General features: G+C 31.9%; 3 protein-coding genes across 8 annotated transcripts; 1 reads left to right on the top strand and 2 right to left on the bottom strand.

Moving 5' to 3' along the window:
- Positions 1–2,391: 2,391 nt before the first annotated feature.
- On the top strand, positions 2,392–5,873 carry LOC140982869 (F-box protein At2g26850-like). Of its 4 annotated transcripts, none has more exons than XM_073449657.1 (6): positions 2,392–3,069; positions 3,151–3,267; positions 3,445–3,524; positions 3,730–3,902; positions 4,944–5,024; positions 5,673–5,873. In XM_073449657.1, the coding sequence occupies exons 1-6, from the start codon at positions 2,644–2,646 to the stop codon at positions 5,858–5,860; spliced, it is 1,065 nt and encodes a 354-aa protein (XP_073305758.1). In that variant the 5' UTR covers positions 2,392–2,643; the 3' UTR covers positions 5,861–5,873. The 4 variants fall into 4 exon arrangements, with proteins under 4 accessions (XP_073305758.1, XP_073305754.1, XP_073305751.1 ...); XM_073449653.1 differs by having other exon boundaries at positions 2,393–3,069; positions 3,439–3,524; XM_073449650.1 differs by having other exon boundaries at positions 2,393–3,267.
- A 313-nt stretch (positions 5,874–6,186) lies between these two features.
- On the bottom strand, positions 6,187–9,651 carry LOC140982860 (uncharacterized). Of its 3 annotated transcripts, none has more exons than XM_073449630.1 (6): positions 9,278–9,651; positions 8,093–8,185; positions 7,584–7,817; positions 7,234–7,336; positions 6,702–6,931; positions 6,187–6,425 (listed from the first exon to the last, which is right to left on the bottom strand). In XM_073449630.1, the coding sequence occupies exons 1-6, from the start codon at positions 9,598–9,600 to the stop codon at positions 6,203–6,205; spliced, it is 1,206 nt and encodes a 401-aa protein (XP_073305731.1). In that variant the 5' UTR covers positions 9,601–9,651; the 3' UTR covers positions 6,187–6,202. The 3 variants fall into 3 exon arrangements, with proteins under 3 accessions (XP_073305731.1, XP_073305733.1, XP_073305737.1); XM_073449632.1 differs by having other exon boundaries at positions 8,093–8,223; positions 9,278–9,486; XM_073449636.1 differs by lacking the exon at positions 9,278–9,651 and adding an exon at positions 8,319–9,242 and having other exon boundaries at positions 8,093–8,223.
- Positions 9,652–16,490: 6,839 nt separating this feature from the next.
- LOC140982851 (probable auxin efflux carrier component 1b) lies at positions 16,491–19,567 on the bottom strand. The gene is made up of 5 exons (XM_073449618.1): positions 18,417–19,567; positions 17,703–17,973; positions 17,401–17,486; positions 17,067–17,301; positions 16,491–16,980 (listed from the first exon to the last, which is right to left on the bottom strand). Exons 1-5 carry the CDS (start codon positions 19,528–19,530, stop codon positions 16,914–16,916), a joined length of 1,773 nt encoding a protein of 590 aa, XP_073305719.1. The 5' UTR covers positions 19,531–19,567; the 3' UTR covers positions 16,491–16,913.
- Positions 19,568–19,573: the final 6 nt, after the last annotated feature.

The following is a 19,573-nucleotide window of genomic DNA, read 5'->3' as shown; positions in this document are numbered from 1 at the left end:
ACTATTATATCATTGCTAAGTAACAATACATAATATTATATAATAATAATAATAATAATAATGTTAATAATAAAGATATTGATAATATTTGAATTAATAAGTGTAAATATCATAAAATTAAACATAATAAAAATAAAAATATTATTGATAAGTATAACCAACATTAAAATTTAGTTTTTATTATTTTATAAAAATATATATAAATAAATTATTTTTTCAAAATAAAAATATATCTTTATATTTTTTAAAGTTTAAATAAAATTAAATAATAATGATATATATTAAATATCATGATCGACATCTAACGTACAACACTCTAAAATAAACTTTTTATTCAATAAATAACTTAACACTCTAAAAAATAAAAGAAAAAAAAAGTAATTTATTGAGTTTTGATGGTGTATCTCACTTGATTTGTTAGTTCAATAATCAAATACTTATCCACAAAATTGGATCTTAAACCAGATCAAAATGATTATTAAAACATCTTAAAATTTTAACCAAATATTGAATAATTGTTTGACTATTAATATATCTTTGTTTAATCAACTCAACCAAACTCACCTTTGGATCATTACGGGGGGAAAAAAAAAAAAAAGAAAATTTGCATAGTTTGACTATTATTATTCGGATGTTGTCCATACTATGGCCGGTGGTCATATCAGTTTGGAGGTTATCAATAGTTGCCTACGGGTCAAATTAGTTTCAAAGTGCATGAATTCTCAATAATGTCAGGATTACTAATTAAAACTTACTCAATTGATTCCTGAACTTGATTGATGTAAAATCATTGAAAATAGCCTTTCTTTTTAACTTCAGGAACACACGGCAGCTATTTTTTGATGAGCGTTGTGTAAAATCAAAAGGTCAACGCAGTTGCCTGTAAATCATGTTTAGCAGATAAATCATATTAGACAAACTCTATGTGACAAACTCAAACTGAGAAGGCAGATACATAACGTCCACCTACTCTATCATCCTAGTTAGCTTTTTACTTGTATACCAAACGTGGATAGTGAATATTGGTTCTGGTCAGGTTAAACTTGATTTGAACACGCTTACATTTTGGTATAGTTAATGGCGTCAATTGCTAGAATTTAAATTATAAGATTATCCATACAAGCAATCCTTTGTTATTGCTTGTTGTAACCTACAAGCAAGCAAGCAAGCAAGCAAGCAACCCCCAATAATTGGCACCACCGCATTCTCGTCTAATTACTACATATTCCCATATATTTCACAAGCAATTGGATTTTAATTTATATTTTAAGCTAAAATAAAAAAATAAAATACTATCATATTTATTTACTGCAACAATAAAATATAGTATCATAAAATTATTTGAAAATTATACAAATTTTTAACCAGAGATTTAAAAAAAAAATAAAAATTTGCCTCTGGTGTTGTTTGGCCATTAATCGGTGATCTGTGACACCAACTTTTAAAACTCGTCAATTTCCAAAGTAAAATTATTGTTAATGTGACCCAAGATCATACAACTTTAATCATGAAAATAAGTATAGTTAAATAGAGAAAAGCCATTTTTGCCAGCATTGACGAAGATCGTTTTCCAAAATATTTTTGTCTAAAACCCACTCTTATATTTTAATTTTTTTATCGTATAATTTCCTTTATTATTTATTACGGTATTGGTCTTTTTATGTACACCATGATATACCACTTTAAGAATGACAATTTTCCCACGGGACTCGAAATGAGGACGAAGATTTCCTACTTTTGTCGAATTTGGGTTCAGAGATTTTTAAATTACCAAAATAGTCCGGGTTGAATATGGAGATCCTTGAATTTATTCCGAAAATAATATTAATATTATTAATATATTATTAAATAATCTTGATATTAATAATAATATTATTAATATATTAATATTAATATTATCATTAATAAGGATAATATAATAATAGATTCAAGTTCGGTGATTCTCCGAGCTCATCCCATTAATATTTTTTAAATGGGAACGAGGATTTGATCTCCATAAGTTATGGTTTGGGGATTCTCCAAACCCAAAAAAGCGAGGATTTGGGTGAATACAAGGACGAAGATAAAATTCTAGACAAAGATGGAGATGACAAACTCATACCTGTCCCATTGCCATACCTACTTGTTATTACCAAGAGTTTGAAAGATTTGGCCTAGATTTTTTTAACATTTTTAATCATACCAAAGTAAACTAGCTTTAAGCATTAAATTTTAATTCGATTTTTAATTTTATTTTTANATATTAAGATAAGAATTATAATGTAGATTCCAATGGCGGTGGCAATTCAATGTGTTTAGGTGACGAATCATTTAAGGAGGAGCAAATGAACAATGGTTTCTTGTTCAGGGCGTTGTAACCCCCAACAATCAAAACTTGTAGTTTTGGTTGTCCATAAGTTTTGGTTGTCCATATGTCCTTTTCTCCGTTAAAATAAATAAATAGATTTACAAGTTACTATCCCACTCGATGGCTCCGCCAATTTATCCAAATAAATCTAGAAAAAAACAATCATCGAAAGTAATAGTATCATCCTCTGTTTCTACATTTTTCATGCAGATTACCATATGCTAAATCAGCTTTTCTTGCTCTCTGCAGCTGTTTCGACATGTGAACTGGCATCCTTTTGGCTAAACTGACTTAAAATGCTGCTTTTCTTGATTTCTTGTTTCTCTTTTCTTCTCCTTTCAAAGGTTGGATCGAGATTATGGGCATTTCCCTCGTTTTTATTCTGCATTTTTGTGCCATTATTTACCAAAGGAATGTTTTTTACCACTTCTTTTGAAATCCCTAGAATGTTTCCATACACCCACAAGAATATGAGGCCAAAAAGAGAGATTCTTGAAGAGACAAAAGAGTTCTCTTTACTGGATTTGCCTGATTTGGCTTTAGACTCCATTCTTGACAAGCTTAATCCTTCTGAACTGTGTAGCATGGCAAGGGTTTGCTATTTTTTGAGAGAAAAATGCACAAGTGACCATTTTTGGGCGAAGCATTTTAAGCAGAAATGGAGTGGAGTTGTTGGGGATTCTTTCTACAGAGAATGGCAATGCTATGTTGCTTCAAGAAGGGTACCTAGATTCTTGAATTCTAGAGTCCAGAAAGGAGGTTTTTTGCAGTTCTTTTATGGCATTTTCTTGAAAAAACTGCAGATGAAGGAAAGGGATTGTGTTTCAAGATTCTTTTTACCAGTAAATTCAGTTATGTCTTGTTATCTTGCTCTTGAAACTGGAAAGTTTTGGTTCCCAGCTCAGGTCTTTAATCGAGAGGTAATTTTGTGTGTGTTTGAATAAGTTGTGCGCATTCTTGATACTGTGGAAATTGTTATAGGAAAATGTGATTGGTTTTTTTTGTAGTTTGCGTTAGGAGCGGTGATTATGTGGATGGTCTGAAGTTATATTTTTCTATATTTAATTTATGATTTCTTGATTTTTTTGAAGGTGCAGAATGGGCATATTGGATTTGTGCTTTCATGCTATGATGCAAAGCTAAGCTATGACTCCACAAGTGACAATTTTGTTGCCAGGTATGCCTAAAGATTGCCCTTCCAAGCAGTGTGGAAGCAACTAATGCTCTTATGTTTCTGGGAGGATGCCAATATGGCAAAACCATCGAAACATGATGTTTGGATACAATATAGTTCCAAATCTTTGAACTATGTTACCACTGTCGAATTTGAGAGCACTTGGAACTATTTTTGGATTTAAAATTGCAATAAATTGATATTGTAGGTATCCATCACATGGGAAGAGTATGATAGAGGAAGACATAGAGTGGGATAGGATAAGAGCATCAAGTGTTGATACTCCTGCGAATGCTACTCATGTCTCTACATGTTTAGATGAACTTAAACCGGATGATCATGTTGAGATTCAGTGGAGAAGAAGCAAAGAGTTCCCTTATGGTAAATCTTTTCATTCAAGTTAAATTTCCTTGCTTTTCTGTCCCATTTTTGTGTTTGGAAATTTTAAGTAATATGAAATCAATGTTCAAATTTAGTTGTGAAGGCAATTAACGAGACATTTATTAAGATCACGTTTATTTTATATGCTAGACAGAAAATCGCTTTCACCCTCGAATCTATGGGGTGTAAGGTTAGTTTTGAGCCAGCTCGGTTTGAGTTCAGAATTTTTCAAGTCGAGTTCAAGCTCCAATCTTTTTTGTTCTTTGATTTCATAGGTTCATTGAATTACTGCTTTTTCAAATGGAACTTTTTAAGGTAGCAAGCGATAAATTTATGTTTACTCCATCCCAAATATATAGGTCGTGTTTCCTTTTTCAGGTGTCACATATATACTTCAGTTTTTACATTTAGTAGCATTTATTTTTGTTAATATACCTCTATTATTAGCTAAGTTTGTAATGATGTTCAACTTTTTTTGAATGAATTACACAAGGAAGGAATAGGAAATTCGTTTGTAAAATTTGTTTTTTCAATAATACTCTTAATCTACTCGAAAAACCAAGCAAGCCCATATATTTGAGACGAAAGGATTGATCAATATACAACTTTATTGCATGGATCATCCTCCTTGTGGATCATTGACCCAAATATGTCATGTCCAAGTTCGATCCCATATGATAAATTTTTAAGACAAAAGTGTCATGGAATCCACCCTGAGAGTAATACATTGAGGCTAGTTTGAACTTAATTACTGGAATGGCCAAGTCGGTCGACGACTCGACCTATTTGACAAGAAGATTCAAAATTCTTGGAGGGCCAATCTTGCTGTCAACCTTTAATGAAATATAATTTCCTTATAGTACCTGTGGTTTGCAGAAAAAAATAAAGGTGGCCCCTTACTGATGGGTAGTGGAAATTTTAACATGGGACTTTTGAAAATGTGACATCCCAACTGTATTCATTAATGCAGCATTTGTATGTATTTTATTTTATTTTTATTTTTATTTTTATTTTTTATTTTTTATTTACGAACATTCACAGGTTGGTGGTATGGAGTTGTTGGCCATATTGAATCCTGCACTGCTTACAATAATGAATCTCATTGCCAATGTCACATCAATGGTAGTAACCTCACACTTCTTGCTTGTAGCTCCTTTTTTTGTCTTTTTTTTCATATACTTTTTTCTCTTCAAAAATGGAATAATTTATCCTCCATTTCTTCCTTTCATTTGTTTTTTTCCCACCCTTCTGTGTATCTATCTATTCAACAACATGGCTTTGTAAAATCTTTTCCCCAGAACTCGAATGAACCAAATGATGTGCATATATAACTAACATTTTACAGAAAATCGATGTGGTTAACTCGAAAAAATCAGCATTTGTTCAGTTATAAATCAATGCTATAAGAGGAATATTCGGAACTGGAAGAAATTATACACAAGATAGGAAATTAATATAAGAAAACCCATACTCGATTAGTCCTCACGTGGCGGTGATGAAGTGGTCCATTGGTCCACTTTGCTTAGCCATTGGTTGGACAAACGTGCATTCAATAATGATGGGTCCACTGTAATTTTGAGCCACAATTGATGCATAAAAATATTTTATATCTGCACTAAGTAAATGATCAATTAAATGAATTTTGGATGGAACAAAAGTGTATCATGCATTAACTTTAGAGAAATTTTCATTTGAAATATGTCTTGCTAATTGTGTTGCCATGTACATACTGTATGATATGGCGATTTCACGACGATCATGTTTTTGCAGATATCGTGATTCTGGAGTTCAAGCAATATAGTGTTGAATCGCAATGGAGGAAAGTGTCGATTTTCAGGAAAGATCATACCGAGACAGGCGATGGGGCAGTCGGGTTTTACGGTGGAATTAGGAAGGTTTGCAAGAAGGGAGAGATTGAAAGTTGGAGACACCTTTGGCCGGATTGCACCTTGGAATAACGATATATTTTACACTAGTTCAGAATGTAAAATTCCGGTACTTTAGGATAGGTGGCGGGCCAAAGGTTTATCGATTGCAGGGGTGATTCATGAATTTATACGAGCTTTTAAAGAAATTTAATTAAATATTAAATAACAATTTCTTTTTTGGCTGAAGAGTGTGCCATCCTAGAAGTAAGCCATCTTTGCCTTCTAAGTCATAATTTACAAAGAATTACCGTATCATTATGTTTTTTTTGATCATCTAGAGCAGTAGAAACCTCCTTACAATGTGGGGTGAAACGGGGAGCCCGGTAAGAGCACACAAATCAGAGAAAATCCATAATCAGCTAACTCAGTGAATCAGCATTCCTCTCCATCCTTTGTATAAACAGGAATTTGCCACATCTTTGTGTTCTTTTTCGGATCATCTGTGAGGCTGAGATCTGAATCGTCTTCTTTATATGTTTTAATGTTCATTTTAGCTCCCATTAGGACAAGCCTTTCCACCATGAATAATTGGTAATTGTTCTCGATCACTGGATCTAAAAGGCTGCTATAGTTTGATGAATAGGCCAATTTGTACCTGTAGATAGATGACACAAGAATCAAGATTGTAAAACAAAAGTGTTTACGTTTATATAAGTCCGAGTTTGTGTATAGAGGAGTTTAACTCGAAAAAATCATTTAATCAACTAGTACGACCTTTTTAAAGTGCTTTTCTTAAAAAAAAGGTACGAGTAGTTTTGCCTTAGTATGTGACGTTGGTTTTTTTTATTTTGAACCAAGTTGAAGTAAAAGTTTTAAAACCATAATTTTTGAATTCTGAGTTTCACATTTTAAAGTGTTTCAGGCAACAAACCTCACAGCCAAAGGCGAAAAAAATCCCGCAGTCCTTTCATTCGAGGCGATGAAAAGGGTTCGTCCAACAGGAACCCATTTCGCTATTCGACAAAGGATAAATTCAGGACGTGTATCTCTGTCGATGTGAGGATGTAAGGTCCTGTCAATCCCAAATCTATCCTTTCTAGTTTTCAGTATGTCACCTCGGCGAACATGGATAGCATAGTAGTCTCCAAGAAGGGACTTGATCTGCATGAACATGCTTCCGAAGTTGATAGCATGAAGCATAAAACATCTTAATAGTAAAATCACCAGACAAAAATGTAAATAACTGCAACATAACTAGCAGAGTCGTAACATCCTGATTTGTAACTGACACAAATTGCTTACATATATCTTGATTTATTTTCATCTGGGATAAGCAATTTTTCTCGTAATATCTGGAACATCTTATGATCTTTCTTCAACATTTTCCCACTTCAATGGATAATGAAAGAAATTGGCGTCCACAAAAGTTGATAGACAGCAAAAGCACTAAGACGTTTAATTACCTTTTCTGCTGCATCTCGAAGCTTTTTTGCTGCCATTGAAGGAAGAAATGAATATGGCAATAAAACAGAGCTATGATTATTCCGATCCTTGCACTCCATGAACCTGAATGAGTATCATGATTAATACCTACACGAAAGCTATCAAGATTCAAGAACCGATCTAGTAATGAAGGAAACATGGGTTGATGCCACACAAAATATTTCCAATATGGATTGAAAATTTGAGTTTTATAGCTGATCAAGCCCTTGTCAATTTAGTTAATCAAAGGAAAAAAATTATGAATACTCACAGGGCCGAACAACAGGAAAAGAAGAACGTAGATAGATGAAACTATAAAGAGCAAACTTGCCATGATAGAGGATTTGCAGATCGATTTACAAGCAAAAGATTTGAATACAAACTTTTGTCTCTGAGATCAGTCCGGCTGACTCCTTGCACGTGTGTTATCCCTCTAGAACCCAATTTCATGCTTTTTGCAAGGACATGATGCCAAGATTTTGAATTATCCAAAATCACAGGTACTGTAACCGATATGAGATCCAAATCATACAAAGAATCCATAGCACATGTGTTAGCATCCCACCTAGCAAACAGAAACAAATCATTTAAAACAACCAGTGGCAGCTATAAACCAATGCAAGCCCTTTGTATTTTCGCCATCTCATTCAACAAATTTAGTCAACTGCTTTTCAGAGAGTGGAAAATATAACATGCATCCAATTAAGAAATTCCTAATCAGTCCCATGAATAATATTTTGAATCCATATTACTCGAATAAAAATCTGATCAAATGACTTAAGAACATTATCAGCGCACAATCTCCACTTCAAAGCTGTAGCGGAATAGGGAAAAACTCACTGGTCCTCCACAGCCATATTTCTAGACTGGTGAAGTATCCCTTTCTTGTTGTGTATTGGATTTATACACATCCTAGAAGGAATCACAAAAGTCCTGCAACCAGGAGCAGAAGCGTGCACAGATAAATAATTCTGCAAAAACATAAAGCAAGTCTCAAACTCAAGATACTTCAAATAGCGTAACTTAAAATTGAAATATGCATGTCAGCTCGCAGCAAGTTGTATACAATCTAACTCTTATACTCGTGATGACCTAATGTCTGACTCTGATATATGTATCTTAACAAACCATGACCTTTGTCCAAGGCATTTCATTAGGTCTAAAAAACAAATGGGGGACATGAGCCAAAATTGCTAATTTTCTGGTTCCTGAAGCACAAATTCGCAGCCAACTGAGGATAACGGATTAACTCGAAAATCGTAAATACAAGGACATTCGAATATAACATAGATTTCTAACATCCACCCAAGTACTATGATTTAATTACCCTTCAAAGCATCCTTCCATTCAATCCCAGATCAAAATTCAGATTTTCACATCGCCAGATTTGCAGAAAAAATAGTCATATTTGTAGCTTTCTGTGATGCCATGTTTCATACAGAGGCTTATTTGGAACAGTGCAGAATCCGAGGAACAATTGAGTGCAAAAGAATGAGTGATACCCCCAGTATGGCAGTACATGACACAATATGGTATTCTGTAACAGCCAACTTAAAAGCACAAACAAATAACTCGATTTACTACACAAAATGTTCAGGTCCCCTGATATTTTCAAGCTGAATCTTCTTATCCCAAGGGATATTTGAAATCTTAACTATGAATCAGAAGAAAATTTATGCTTAAAAGGAAAACCATAGCATCAATTTCACAATTCTCAGAAGAAAAACAGGAGGCTGTCCATTACAAAGAAACAGTGAAACTCCGGACTAAGATTGGCCCTTTGAACAAACATAACAGATATTTAAATGCACTAACAAATAGAACTTCAAAAGAATTGGCAAGTATCCCAAGTTTCACAGCATACCTACGATAAAGTTTCAAGCGCTATTACCAATTACTTATGCAAAACAATCAGAAAAATTATAATCTGCTACAATAACCACCATTCAAAATAACAAAAGATTCAATCTTGGCGCCAGATATACATAGAAAAATAATGAAGGGATATACAATTACATTACATACCTTTTCAGAAACAAGGCTTCTTCAATTGCACACCTCAGACTGGATTCCTGATGACCCAAACCCGCACAAGTCTCGCAGTGTTTTCCAGGGCAATCGATTCTGCTTCCCCAATACAAGTATTTATCGTGCATATTGCGACGATCCCTGGGGTCATTTACAATGTTCTGCGAGCTTCTTGAAGAGGAGAAGGAGAACCCATTAGTGGAGATTAGAGATGAAGCAAGGTACAACAACGCAATGCATGCAATTGAAGCTGTGAATATGAGTATTGGAGATCTGGGCTTTGTTGATTTTACTTTTTGATGGCTTCTTTGGATCACCATGGGAGGAGTTGAGGGGTTTTTGGAGCATTTTAATTTGTTGCCGAAGGAAATAGATTTTCTTTTGTATTTTTATTTTTTTTGGATCAACCAAATAAGAAATTAACTGTCAAAATATGGCTCTGGTATGGTAAATTAGACATCCAATATTAGAAGATCAAATTTAAAATTTTTTATCTAAAAACTATGATATACATAATTTGTTTGGGCTGGGCCTTAGCTGGCTCAGCCCATGGCCTCTACTAACCTCGAGATATTAGGTTTGAAAAGCGTAGCATTCTTGTATGAGCTTGCCGTATGAGGTGACTGGGCCCAATTGGGCTTTCTGATTATTGGATGGCCTAATAATAATGATATTTTTAGTAAAAGTATTTATTTTCGTATACTAATATCAAATGTGTGTATATAAAATCAATTAAAATGCATGTAGTTTAAAAATAAAACATATATCGTAAATATAAAATGAATAGGTCTATTGTGCTACAGTATCACTGATCTTTATTCGTGAGATTAGTCAACTCTGCTCATATTTACAATAAAATAATATTTTTGACATAAAAAATAATATTTTTTCATGGATGACAAAAATAGAATTATGTATCACAAAATTGACATGTGAGACCGTCTCACAAGAGTTTTTGTGATATAAAATATGTACAAGAACGAATTTTTCAGATTACATTACTAAAAATTTCAATGAAACCAAAGTTTTTTTTATCGACTAAACCCGATTGTTGGTTTTTTCCCCGGGAAAAATTGAAAGGGAAAGATCGAAGGGTTTACGTTTTATAAATAATATACTCAAACACGTCTATTTTTGATGGAGGTGTTGGGCGACTCGATGCATATGACCCTATTTGATTACTTTGTCATTCACACACATATGAGTAGTTATTAGAGATGACATGGGTCGGGTTTGTGTATTATTTCATATCATCCGACATCATCTTAATTTATTATATTAATCATCATCCACATCGGATATTTAATTCTATCATCATTCTCGTACATGTCGAAGGATTGAAATTCATATATATTATATCCAAATATCTTATCATCATCTATAATTAAATTTTTCTAAAATTTGAATTATTTCGAGTGAGCTATAGATATTTACTGAATTATGGAGAACAATAAGAAAAAAATTAAATATAAAAATTAACAAATTAAACATTATAAAATTGATATAAACAATTTATCATAAAATATTTATCCTACAAAAATGTCATCAATTCTATNAAATATGAGTGGATAGAATAATTAATTGTTTATATCATGGTGTAATTTTTTATATAACAAAAATAATTCTCTCAAATTACAAAAATATTTCATCTTCTTTTAATAAAAATATCATAAAAGTAATTTTTAGTAAATTTTTACCCCATATGTAACTATTACATACATATGATTTTTTTTATATTTTTATATATGATTTAAAATTTTAAATAATTGTATCCTTAATACAAATAATTTTAAAAGTTTGACTTCTAATATAATTGTTATATTTTTAAAAAATTTATTTTGCAAAAAAAAAAAGGTTTAATATGTACATCCGCGCATATAAGACAACATCAGCGCGAAGCACGGCCCGACAATTGACTGAATGCGTGTCGGCTACTTCCTGTCTATCCCCCCCGCCTACGTACGCTACTTTGTCCCCTCTTTAATTCTGGAGATTCGAGGATCTAAAGAATCCACTAAATTTAAATCTTGATAATTTTTTCGGGTTACCACTAAATTTAAGAAAAGTTTACTATAACTTCTCATTTTTAAAAAAATATATAAATTCATAGATTATGAAAAAAGGGAAAAATCAAAAGTTGATAATGTTTAAAAAAAATGAAAAGCAGAAAATCATAAGTGAATAGTATTGGATAAATAATTGATTTTAATAGTAAGTCATTTTTGTACCAGTAGAATCGGAATCTTATCACTTTAAATTAAACAAAAGCCAACGTCTAATATAAGATTAAGAAACAACAAAACTGTTTTTTAAGTAAAAAAAAAATTTAGTGATTGAAAACACTATCTAGGCATAATTTATTTCAATTTTTATATAGTCCTTTAATTGTAACTTGGATGAATATGTTTGATTGATTTGAAATCTATTTATTTTTTTATTTATACAAATATAATGATAATTGTGAAATATGTAAAATTAATTAAAAAAATAGACAAAGATGTCAAAATAAGTAAGTTAAGTTGAAAAATTTTCAACCATTCAAAATGACGGCCATTGAATTTATGTAATATTTTAAATAGCCAATTCTGTAAGAAAATTGAGGGATGAGTTTAATTAATTAATCACGAAAACTCTTATGAGATTATTTTATAGATCAATTTTACGAGATATATATCATATCTATTTGATTCAATTCATGAAAAATAAATATCGGACTAACTAGTGGAAACCATCTCAAAATAGAATTATTCTTAGTTAATTAATTAATGTGTGTGTTTTTTTATATGTGTAATCATATGATTAGCCAACATATCACATCAAATTTCGATAACATTCTGTGAGTACTACGTTTGATCCACGAAAAAAATGAACATAATTGAAGTAAAGCACTTGGATTAATGTGCAATTAAAGGCACAAACCATTTGTCTTCTTTGACTAAGATAGTTGTAATTAATTTGATTCCCACTACACATCTCCTTTAATTTTCAAAGTTTAATTTTTGAAGAATATTATTATATGAAAAGTTAAATTTTTTTAATGAGTTACTTATATCCGTAACGAATAACAATGTACAAATGTTAAAAAAATATAGAAACAAATTTAAAACAAAAAATAAACTATTAGTCCAAACATTTTAGAATACTTAATAATATGAAGTTTATTTAATTTTTTATTAAATTAATGAAAAAATTGATTCTTGCTTCTGTATATTTATGACCCTATGATTTTGGTCCGCTATATAATTAATATTGAGTTTTAGTACTTTATTTGTTAATATTTATTAACAAGCTAGATAATGGAGACGCAAGACAATATTTTCCATGATTTCAGCTCACCAAATTCCATAATCTGTTCTTACGTAAAGTTTTGTTCGGGTGTCTTGATTAGTTTAGCAATTATTTCATGGAAAACCTGCAATTTTGATTTTTTTTATGTTTATATATTTGTGATAGTGTTTAATTAAACTTATTTAATTTTATAAATTGTTATAAGAGCTTGTAAGCTGTAAGATTTTTATTTTAAAAATAATCTGTAAAGTATTTAGATAAATTTATTTTAAACTACTTTAAACATTAATTAATGTTTTTGATATTATAAGAACTTTTTATCTTATAAAATCTAATTATATTGGCTGCGAAGAGGCATCGGTTCCTTTAAAGTTTCAATATGTTTGACTTCTGTAATTTTTTAAAATTTCTTTACGTGCTATTAATTTATGTTTTCATCAAAAGAGTTTGGGGTTAATTGGATTTACAATAGAGTTATGCGAAACTTTTTTTAAAAAAAATAGTCGTAAAAAGAAAAGAAAAAATATATTACACTACAAAAAAGATCGCTGACTAAAATGCATTATGGTTAGGAAATTTTTTAAAAAAATCATCAAATTTCCCTCTGTCAGATTTTCTTTATATATATATAATCTAACGGTGATTATTAAATAAAATAATTATGAAAAAATTTATGATTGAGAGTCGCTAAATATCTGATCTAACACAACATTTATGGATGCAATTAGGGCATCTCCAATCAGAGCCGAATATGTATTCGAAGGGCCCTAAAGTTAAAATTTAAAAATAAATTCTCTTGTTGGTATAAATAATGCTAAAATTCAGTTAGCAAATAATAAATACATAAGAAACAATATATTACATAAAAAACAAGTCAAAAATATTTGAAATAAATACATAAATAATAATCTTCTAGCTCTTTTTGAGGAAAAAATATATATCAAATTTGTATAATTCAGTTTTCGGATCATTTTTTTGTTAATCAACAACATAGCTAGCTCATTTAATCTATTTTGTGACATTATTGATCGAAGATAAGTTTTTATTAACTTTAACTTCGATAAGCTTCTTTCTGCTTATGCAACTGTTGCAAGGATAGTTAACAAAATCTTATAGGCAATATAAGTATTTGAGAATAAATTATTCAGTTTTGCCAAACACAGTAGCATCTTAAAAAATTGTTGAAGTTCTATACAATACTTCATCAAGCTAGTTAAAGACTAACATGTAAACTTTTCCAAACTCAACAAATACCCCAAAGTCTCTTAATATTGTTTAAATTGTTTAAACCAAACTCAAAGAAAAGATCGAGTTTGATCAATTATAAACAAAAAAAACATTTTAATTACTATTTTTTTATTTAATATTGGGCCAGAAAAAACTTATTTCAGTAGGTCATCGACTCAAAATATATATGTTGGACCCCCTTAAAGACTGGACCCTGAGACGATGGCCTCTTTGGCTTCATAAAAGGTCCGGCCCTATCTCCAATGCACCACCAAAATACAAATTGGCTTCCATGGGGCGTTATTTTTGCTTGTAATAGCTAGAAATATTTCATGCATTTCTGGAATTTCAATCGTGCTCAAATCCATGTATAAAATTTTATTATCTTCTTGAAGGACATCTAATGTCCTTTGTTGTTGTCAAGTTTCAATTTTATTTTGCCAATTTTCTAATCTTAATTTATCATTTTGAAGTGTCATCATATTTTTGGTGAAGTTCAGTGGATCCCCTTTCTAAAACATTCATAAGATCGCGATGTTCTTGTTTCATCGTGTCTATCAATTCTGAAATATTGTTCTCTTTTTTCTTCATTAATTTTTATTTTTTAATTCTAAGAGATCATTTGAATGAAGTATCACCTACATTTTCATCAATACTTAAATTAATTGAAAATATATGTAGTCCAGACAAACCTGATATTGAAGTCTCTGGTGTCCGAGTTTCTGATTGTGACGAATCCAAGTTTGTGATATGGATTTGAGCTACTGTGTTCGATGGATTGACGTCGTTAGAGAATTTTTAATATTAGGCCATACATGATCAAATTTGAATCATTTATTATATTTAGGATCTTGAATTAAGAGATGCACGTGATCTCAATGCAGTCATTTAAAATGCGAGATAAAACCAACTCTGAACGTATAAATAGTCGTCGATAAGTATATCAAATATCAAGAATTTTTCGGTCGATATATAAAAAATGAAAAACGGAGATGCTCCCTTCATATTACAAAATGTTTTAGTCGATTATTTATGGGACAAATATATAGTAGTTCGAATGTTTGAAGGTGTATTTAATTAAATTTCATATATTCAATTTATTAATCAGTTTTAATAATTTCGTGCATTACTTCGTATTCTATACACATAAATAATATATACTAATTAAACATTAAACTTAAATATTATTATTTACATTTATTAATAATTTAATTTTAATTATATAGTATAACATTATTATAATTATATTGTTGATTTATAAAAAAAAATAATAAATAAAAGAGAAGAATTAATATATGTAAAATAAAATAAATATTCCGAGAATATTTTGTTGTTTGTAAAATTTGAAGTAAATAGATTGGAGTTGACAACATACAACAGAATAATAAAATACACAAATAATTAACTTAAATAAAATAACTCGGAGATAATTATGTATAAATACAAATACTTGTGCAATGACTCGGAGCAAAATAATCAATAGAAAAATAATTTGAGTTTACAAAACCAATAGTGATTTTGTGAAAAAATATATTATCTAACACGTTAAGGAAACAAATTGTATTATAAAAACAACAATATAATAACCAAAGAATGCCAAAACTATATGTCAAAAACTGGAGGATAAGAACGAAAAAAATCTTCAATTAACAATTTCACAAATGTTGTCTTTATATGTCTCCAACAACCACGACAACATAGTTGTAAGTAACAATAATCTTCAAATGTGCGCTCTCTTCGGTTTAATTCTTCTCTCTGTGAATATTTTTCTCTATCTCTCGCTTGTGCACAACATATGATCATTATATTTATAGGCATAATTTTTCTTAAAATTGTTTCCTTGATCAGATACCTACAAATCATGGTAAGATAAAATTTATAAGAAAATAAATATTTTTAAGTATATGGAATCACATCTAGAGTCAATATTTATAAAAGTATAGAAAAACAAAACTCTAATCAAATATTTAAAAAAACTTATCAATAAATAAAAGATAATTTAAAGAATAAATTATGTATTGGAACCAAATAAATATTTTTCTTTTCATAGATAAATCTATAAAATCATATAGAAAAAATGATAAATATATATATTGAATTACATATTTGAAACAAATGAAAAGAATGGTGAGATTTATATTTATTTTTTGTATAATAACAATTTGTTTTTAAAAATAACTTTATTTATTTAAATAAATTCTACTAAAAATTGGATCAATCTATTCCTGAGTCCTGACCCTTGCTTCTCCAAGAAACTCATAGCAATAAATGACGAGTCAGTGGTAAAAACCTAAGCCTAATTCTAAGCTAACGATAATAGGATTCGTCCGCTGACACACATTTTCATATATTTAAGAATTTCCTCTGCATCCCAATATTTATTATTCTACACAATCGTCTGCTCCCCAACAAAATATTTAATGTCAAACCACAACCAACACGCCAGGCTAACGCCGCAATTTGTGTAATAATGAAAAATTTGATGGATTCAAAAGATTTTAGGGGGAAAGAGACCAAAAACATATTTGTTAAATTTTAGTTTGAAAAGCAAATGTCACTGAATTTTCTTTATTTTTTGCAATTAACTGTCATTATACTTGAATATAATAATTTATAAATCACGTCAATCATATAAACCACAAACTCACATACGAATATATATCGAATACATTTTTTACGAGGTACCACGACAAAAGGCGTGCTTAAGGCATTCTTGTTAGGTAAAATGTTTGACACCACCCTTGAAGAAAAAGGAACAAATATATATAGTGGGACCTTAACACAAGAAACAAGCTTCACTGTTTTTCGTGAAAAAGGCCACAAAAGTAAATAAAGGGCAAAGGATGGAGTGAAAAAGGAGGCAGAAACACAAAATATAATGACAATAAACAACAAAATTCTACTGCAACGACTATTATATTAAAGAGCACTAGCCGTTTGTTCTTTTTCTTTTTCTTTTTTTTCGAATTTTTCGTGTTGAGGACTGCTGCATGGCCTCTTTAGATTTACTTTTCTGTGAGATTGCTGATACTTTTAAGTTAGAATCCCGAAAAAATAGCATGGAGCAAAAGGGTTAGCTTTCTCATGGTTTAGATTAATTGTTGCTGCCGCAACCACTTTAGAGTCCTAGCAAGACGTAGTAGACCAGAGTGATCGGGAGGGCGATTAACATCCCGAATATGACCCTGTAAACATTTGCATCTCATCAGTTGTTGAGAAATGGATGTGCAGTAGTTTTGTGAACAAGCATATTTAATTTGTTTGTACCGACCCTGTGCTCAGTATGTCTGGATGAACATTGTATTCCTTGGCGAAAACGAAGGGAACAATTCCCTGAGGAAGAGCTGCCTGAACAATCGCAATGTGCAGTAAAACACCTCGGAGTCCAACAGCAATTGATGCGGCAGCCATAACTGCTGGCCCCGTCAGGAACCGAATTGCCATCGAGAAGGCAGCTACCGATTTTCCGCAAGCAATCATTTTTGGTTGCAATGCCATAAACAATCCTAGAAATCCCATTTTACTTGAGTAGTTAAGTCTTTATCGTTAGCACTCTAGTTGAAAGAAAAAGCAATGCGTACATATGGATGCTAGTTATAACGTACCAAGACTGAACATTGCCATTCCAAGACCAGCATCAGATAAAATGGAGATCGACTTGGCGATTATCGCGGGCATCTCAACGTGCCACCTGCAAGAATCACAAATTTTCAAGTGTTTTACAACTAAAACAAGAGCATATAAAAACAGGTGGTGTTGCCAGAAGGGGGCGGGACCAGACCGAGTGGCGACCACTTCCGCTAATATAGATCTATACGAGTATATTTCTATGTGCAAGATTATAATTTTCTTATCATGAAATACTTATGGCTTCACCAACATAAACAAAGGATGTTCGTGCATATACTTGAATGAGACCAAAGACCAAGAGAGGCCAAAGAGGCTCGAATACGTGTTGGGATTCCGAATGAGTTTTCGCCAAACCATGATCAGTATGAGCCTTGTCATCACATTGGCTGGCGGCATTGCAGTTGGCTTCACATCCACAATCGTCTTTGGGTTAAGCTCAACAGTGGAGCTGGAACCAAGCTTGGAAAGAACAGGCCCTTCACGATCAGGACCATTAGGACCACGTTTGTTCCCAAAACTAAATTCATCCCGGCCAAAATCGTCATAATCTACATCATCAAACACATGCATAAAACGGGTACTAAGGCTTGTCTGCAGATGATATTCATGAAAATAAAAATCACAACAAAAACTTTATAAAATAAAAAAATAATGGAAAGCATGTGATAATAGAAGACAAATAAACCAAAATTTGAGGGGTGTTGCAGTTTTGTTGACAAACAAAGAACAGAATGCCCATCCTAGAAGGAAATTCCTTAGGAAAAATACAACCACAAGCTAATAACAGAAATAGAAACATGAGAGCATGTCTCCCTAAATGACAAGCAGTTGCATAAAAAATGTACTCAATATAGTTCCAACAAGAAACATTAAATTTCATGCACTGTTTCATTTTCAAATCCAAGAAATTAATTTAAACTGCAGATTCAACTGTAGTAATCTGACCAAGAAAAAAAAGGGTGCAATATTTTTTTTTTTTGAAATATTATACCTTTGGGATGAGCTCCAACATTAAGTTCGTTTCCATAATCACCTCCTCTAAAAACATGAATCCCTCCTTCAGAAACAGGTGAAGCACTTGAACTCCACACAAACATGTGAAGATCTTTTCCACCACCACCCTCAACCCCATTAGCCTTCTTCTTACCTCCACCTCCGGCCGCAGCCGGAGAGAATATTCCGGCGCTAGCCGGAGCAGGATACCCTCCATTACTTTTACCTTGATTCACATATCCACTTTCCTCATCAAAACCACCCAAGTTCCCAAAATTCGATTGTCTTGGACTACTATTCTTACCATTCACCATTGAGTAAAAATCAGTGTGGTTAAAACTTGAGCCCCTGGGAGTAGGATTTCTTGAAGATTGCAGAGAGTAAATCTCAGCATTGGTTAAGTTAGACGGTCTTGGAGTTAAAGAAACACCAGAATGTGGCCCACCATGGGATCTCCTTGAAAAAATATCCGATCTTGAACTGGTTGATTTCCTCACAGTAACATGAATCTTCCCATCTTCTCCAACCTCTGCCTCAGTCTGCAAAGGCTCTTTCCCATCCAAAGAAATTATATCAGAATCAACTCTGAACGAAATAATGGAGCCAGCAGTGTCGGGAAACTGCTCTGAAATGAGCATCCTTGCTCCTCTATACTCGAACAGAAACAGCATCAAAGTGTACCAGATTATGCACTGTAACACAACAATTTGAACCATTAAACTCCCTGAGAAATCACCATACATTCCTTTCAATAAAGGGATTCCCATTACGAGAGTGTTAGGCAGCGTGGAGACTGAAAAAAGAGTAATAGACCATTCCAGGGATCCTCTGGCGCTGGTTCTTGACCATACGGCAAGAACAGAGAGTACTATTATTTTCTGCAGAGAGTCTGCCGCAATGAATCTGTAGTTCATTTCATAAGGATTGTTGGAGGCGATGAAGTGAAAAGAGAGCAGCGGGACCGCGAATAGCGCCACAAATCTGTTGATTCCTGAACACTGGTCCGGCGTGAAGATTTTCCACCATTTTACCGAACCATAAGCTAAGATCATGGCCACATAGAGAGGAACCACAGCTGTAAGAACATGGTAGAGGTCAGTGATTGTGATCATTTTTTCCCTACTCTTTTTCCAAAAGGGTTCACGTAAAAACGTT

Source organism: Primulina huaijiensis, chromosome 1 (assembly GCF_012295235.1).
Source record: "Primulina huaijiensis isolate GDHJ02 chromosome 1, ASM1229523v2, whole genome shotgun sequence".
NCBI lineage: Eukaryota > Viridiplantae > Streptophyta > Magnoliopsida > Lamiales > Gesneriaceae > Primulina > Primulina huaijiensis.
This window is presented reverse-complemented; position numbering and strand designations above follow the sequence as displayed.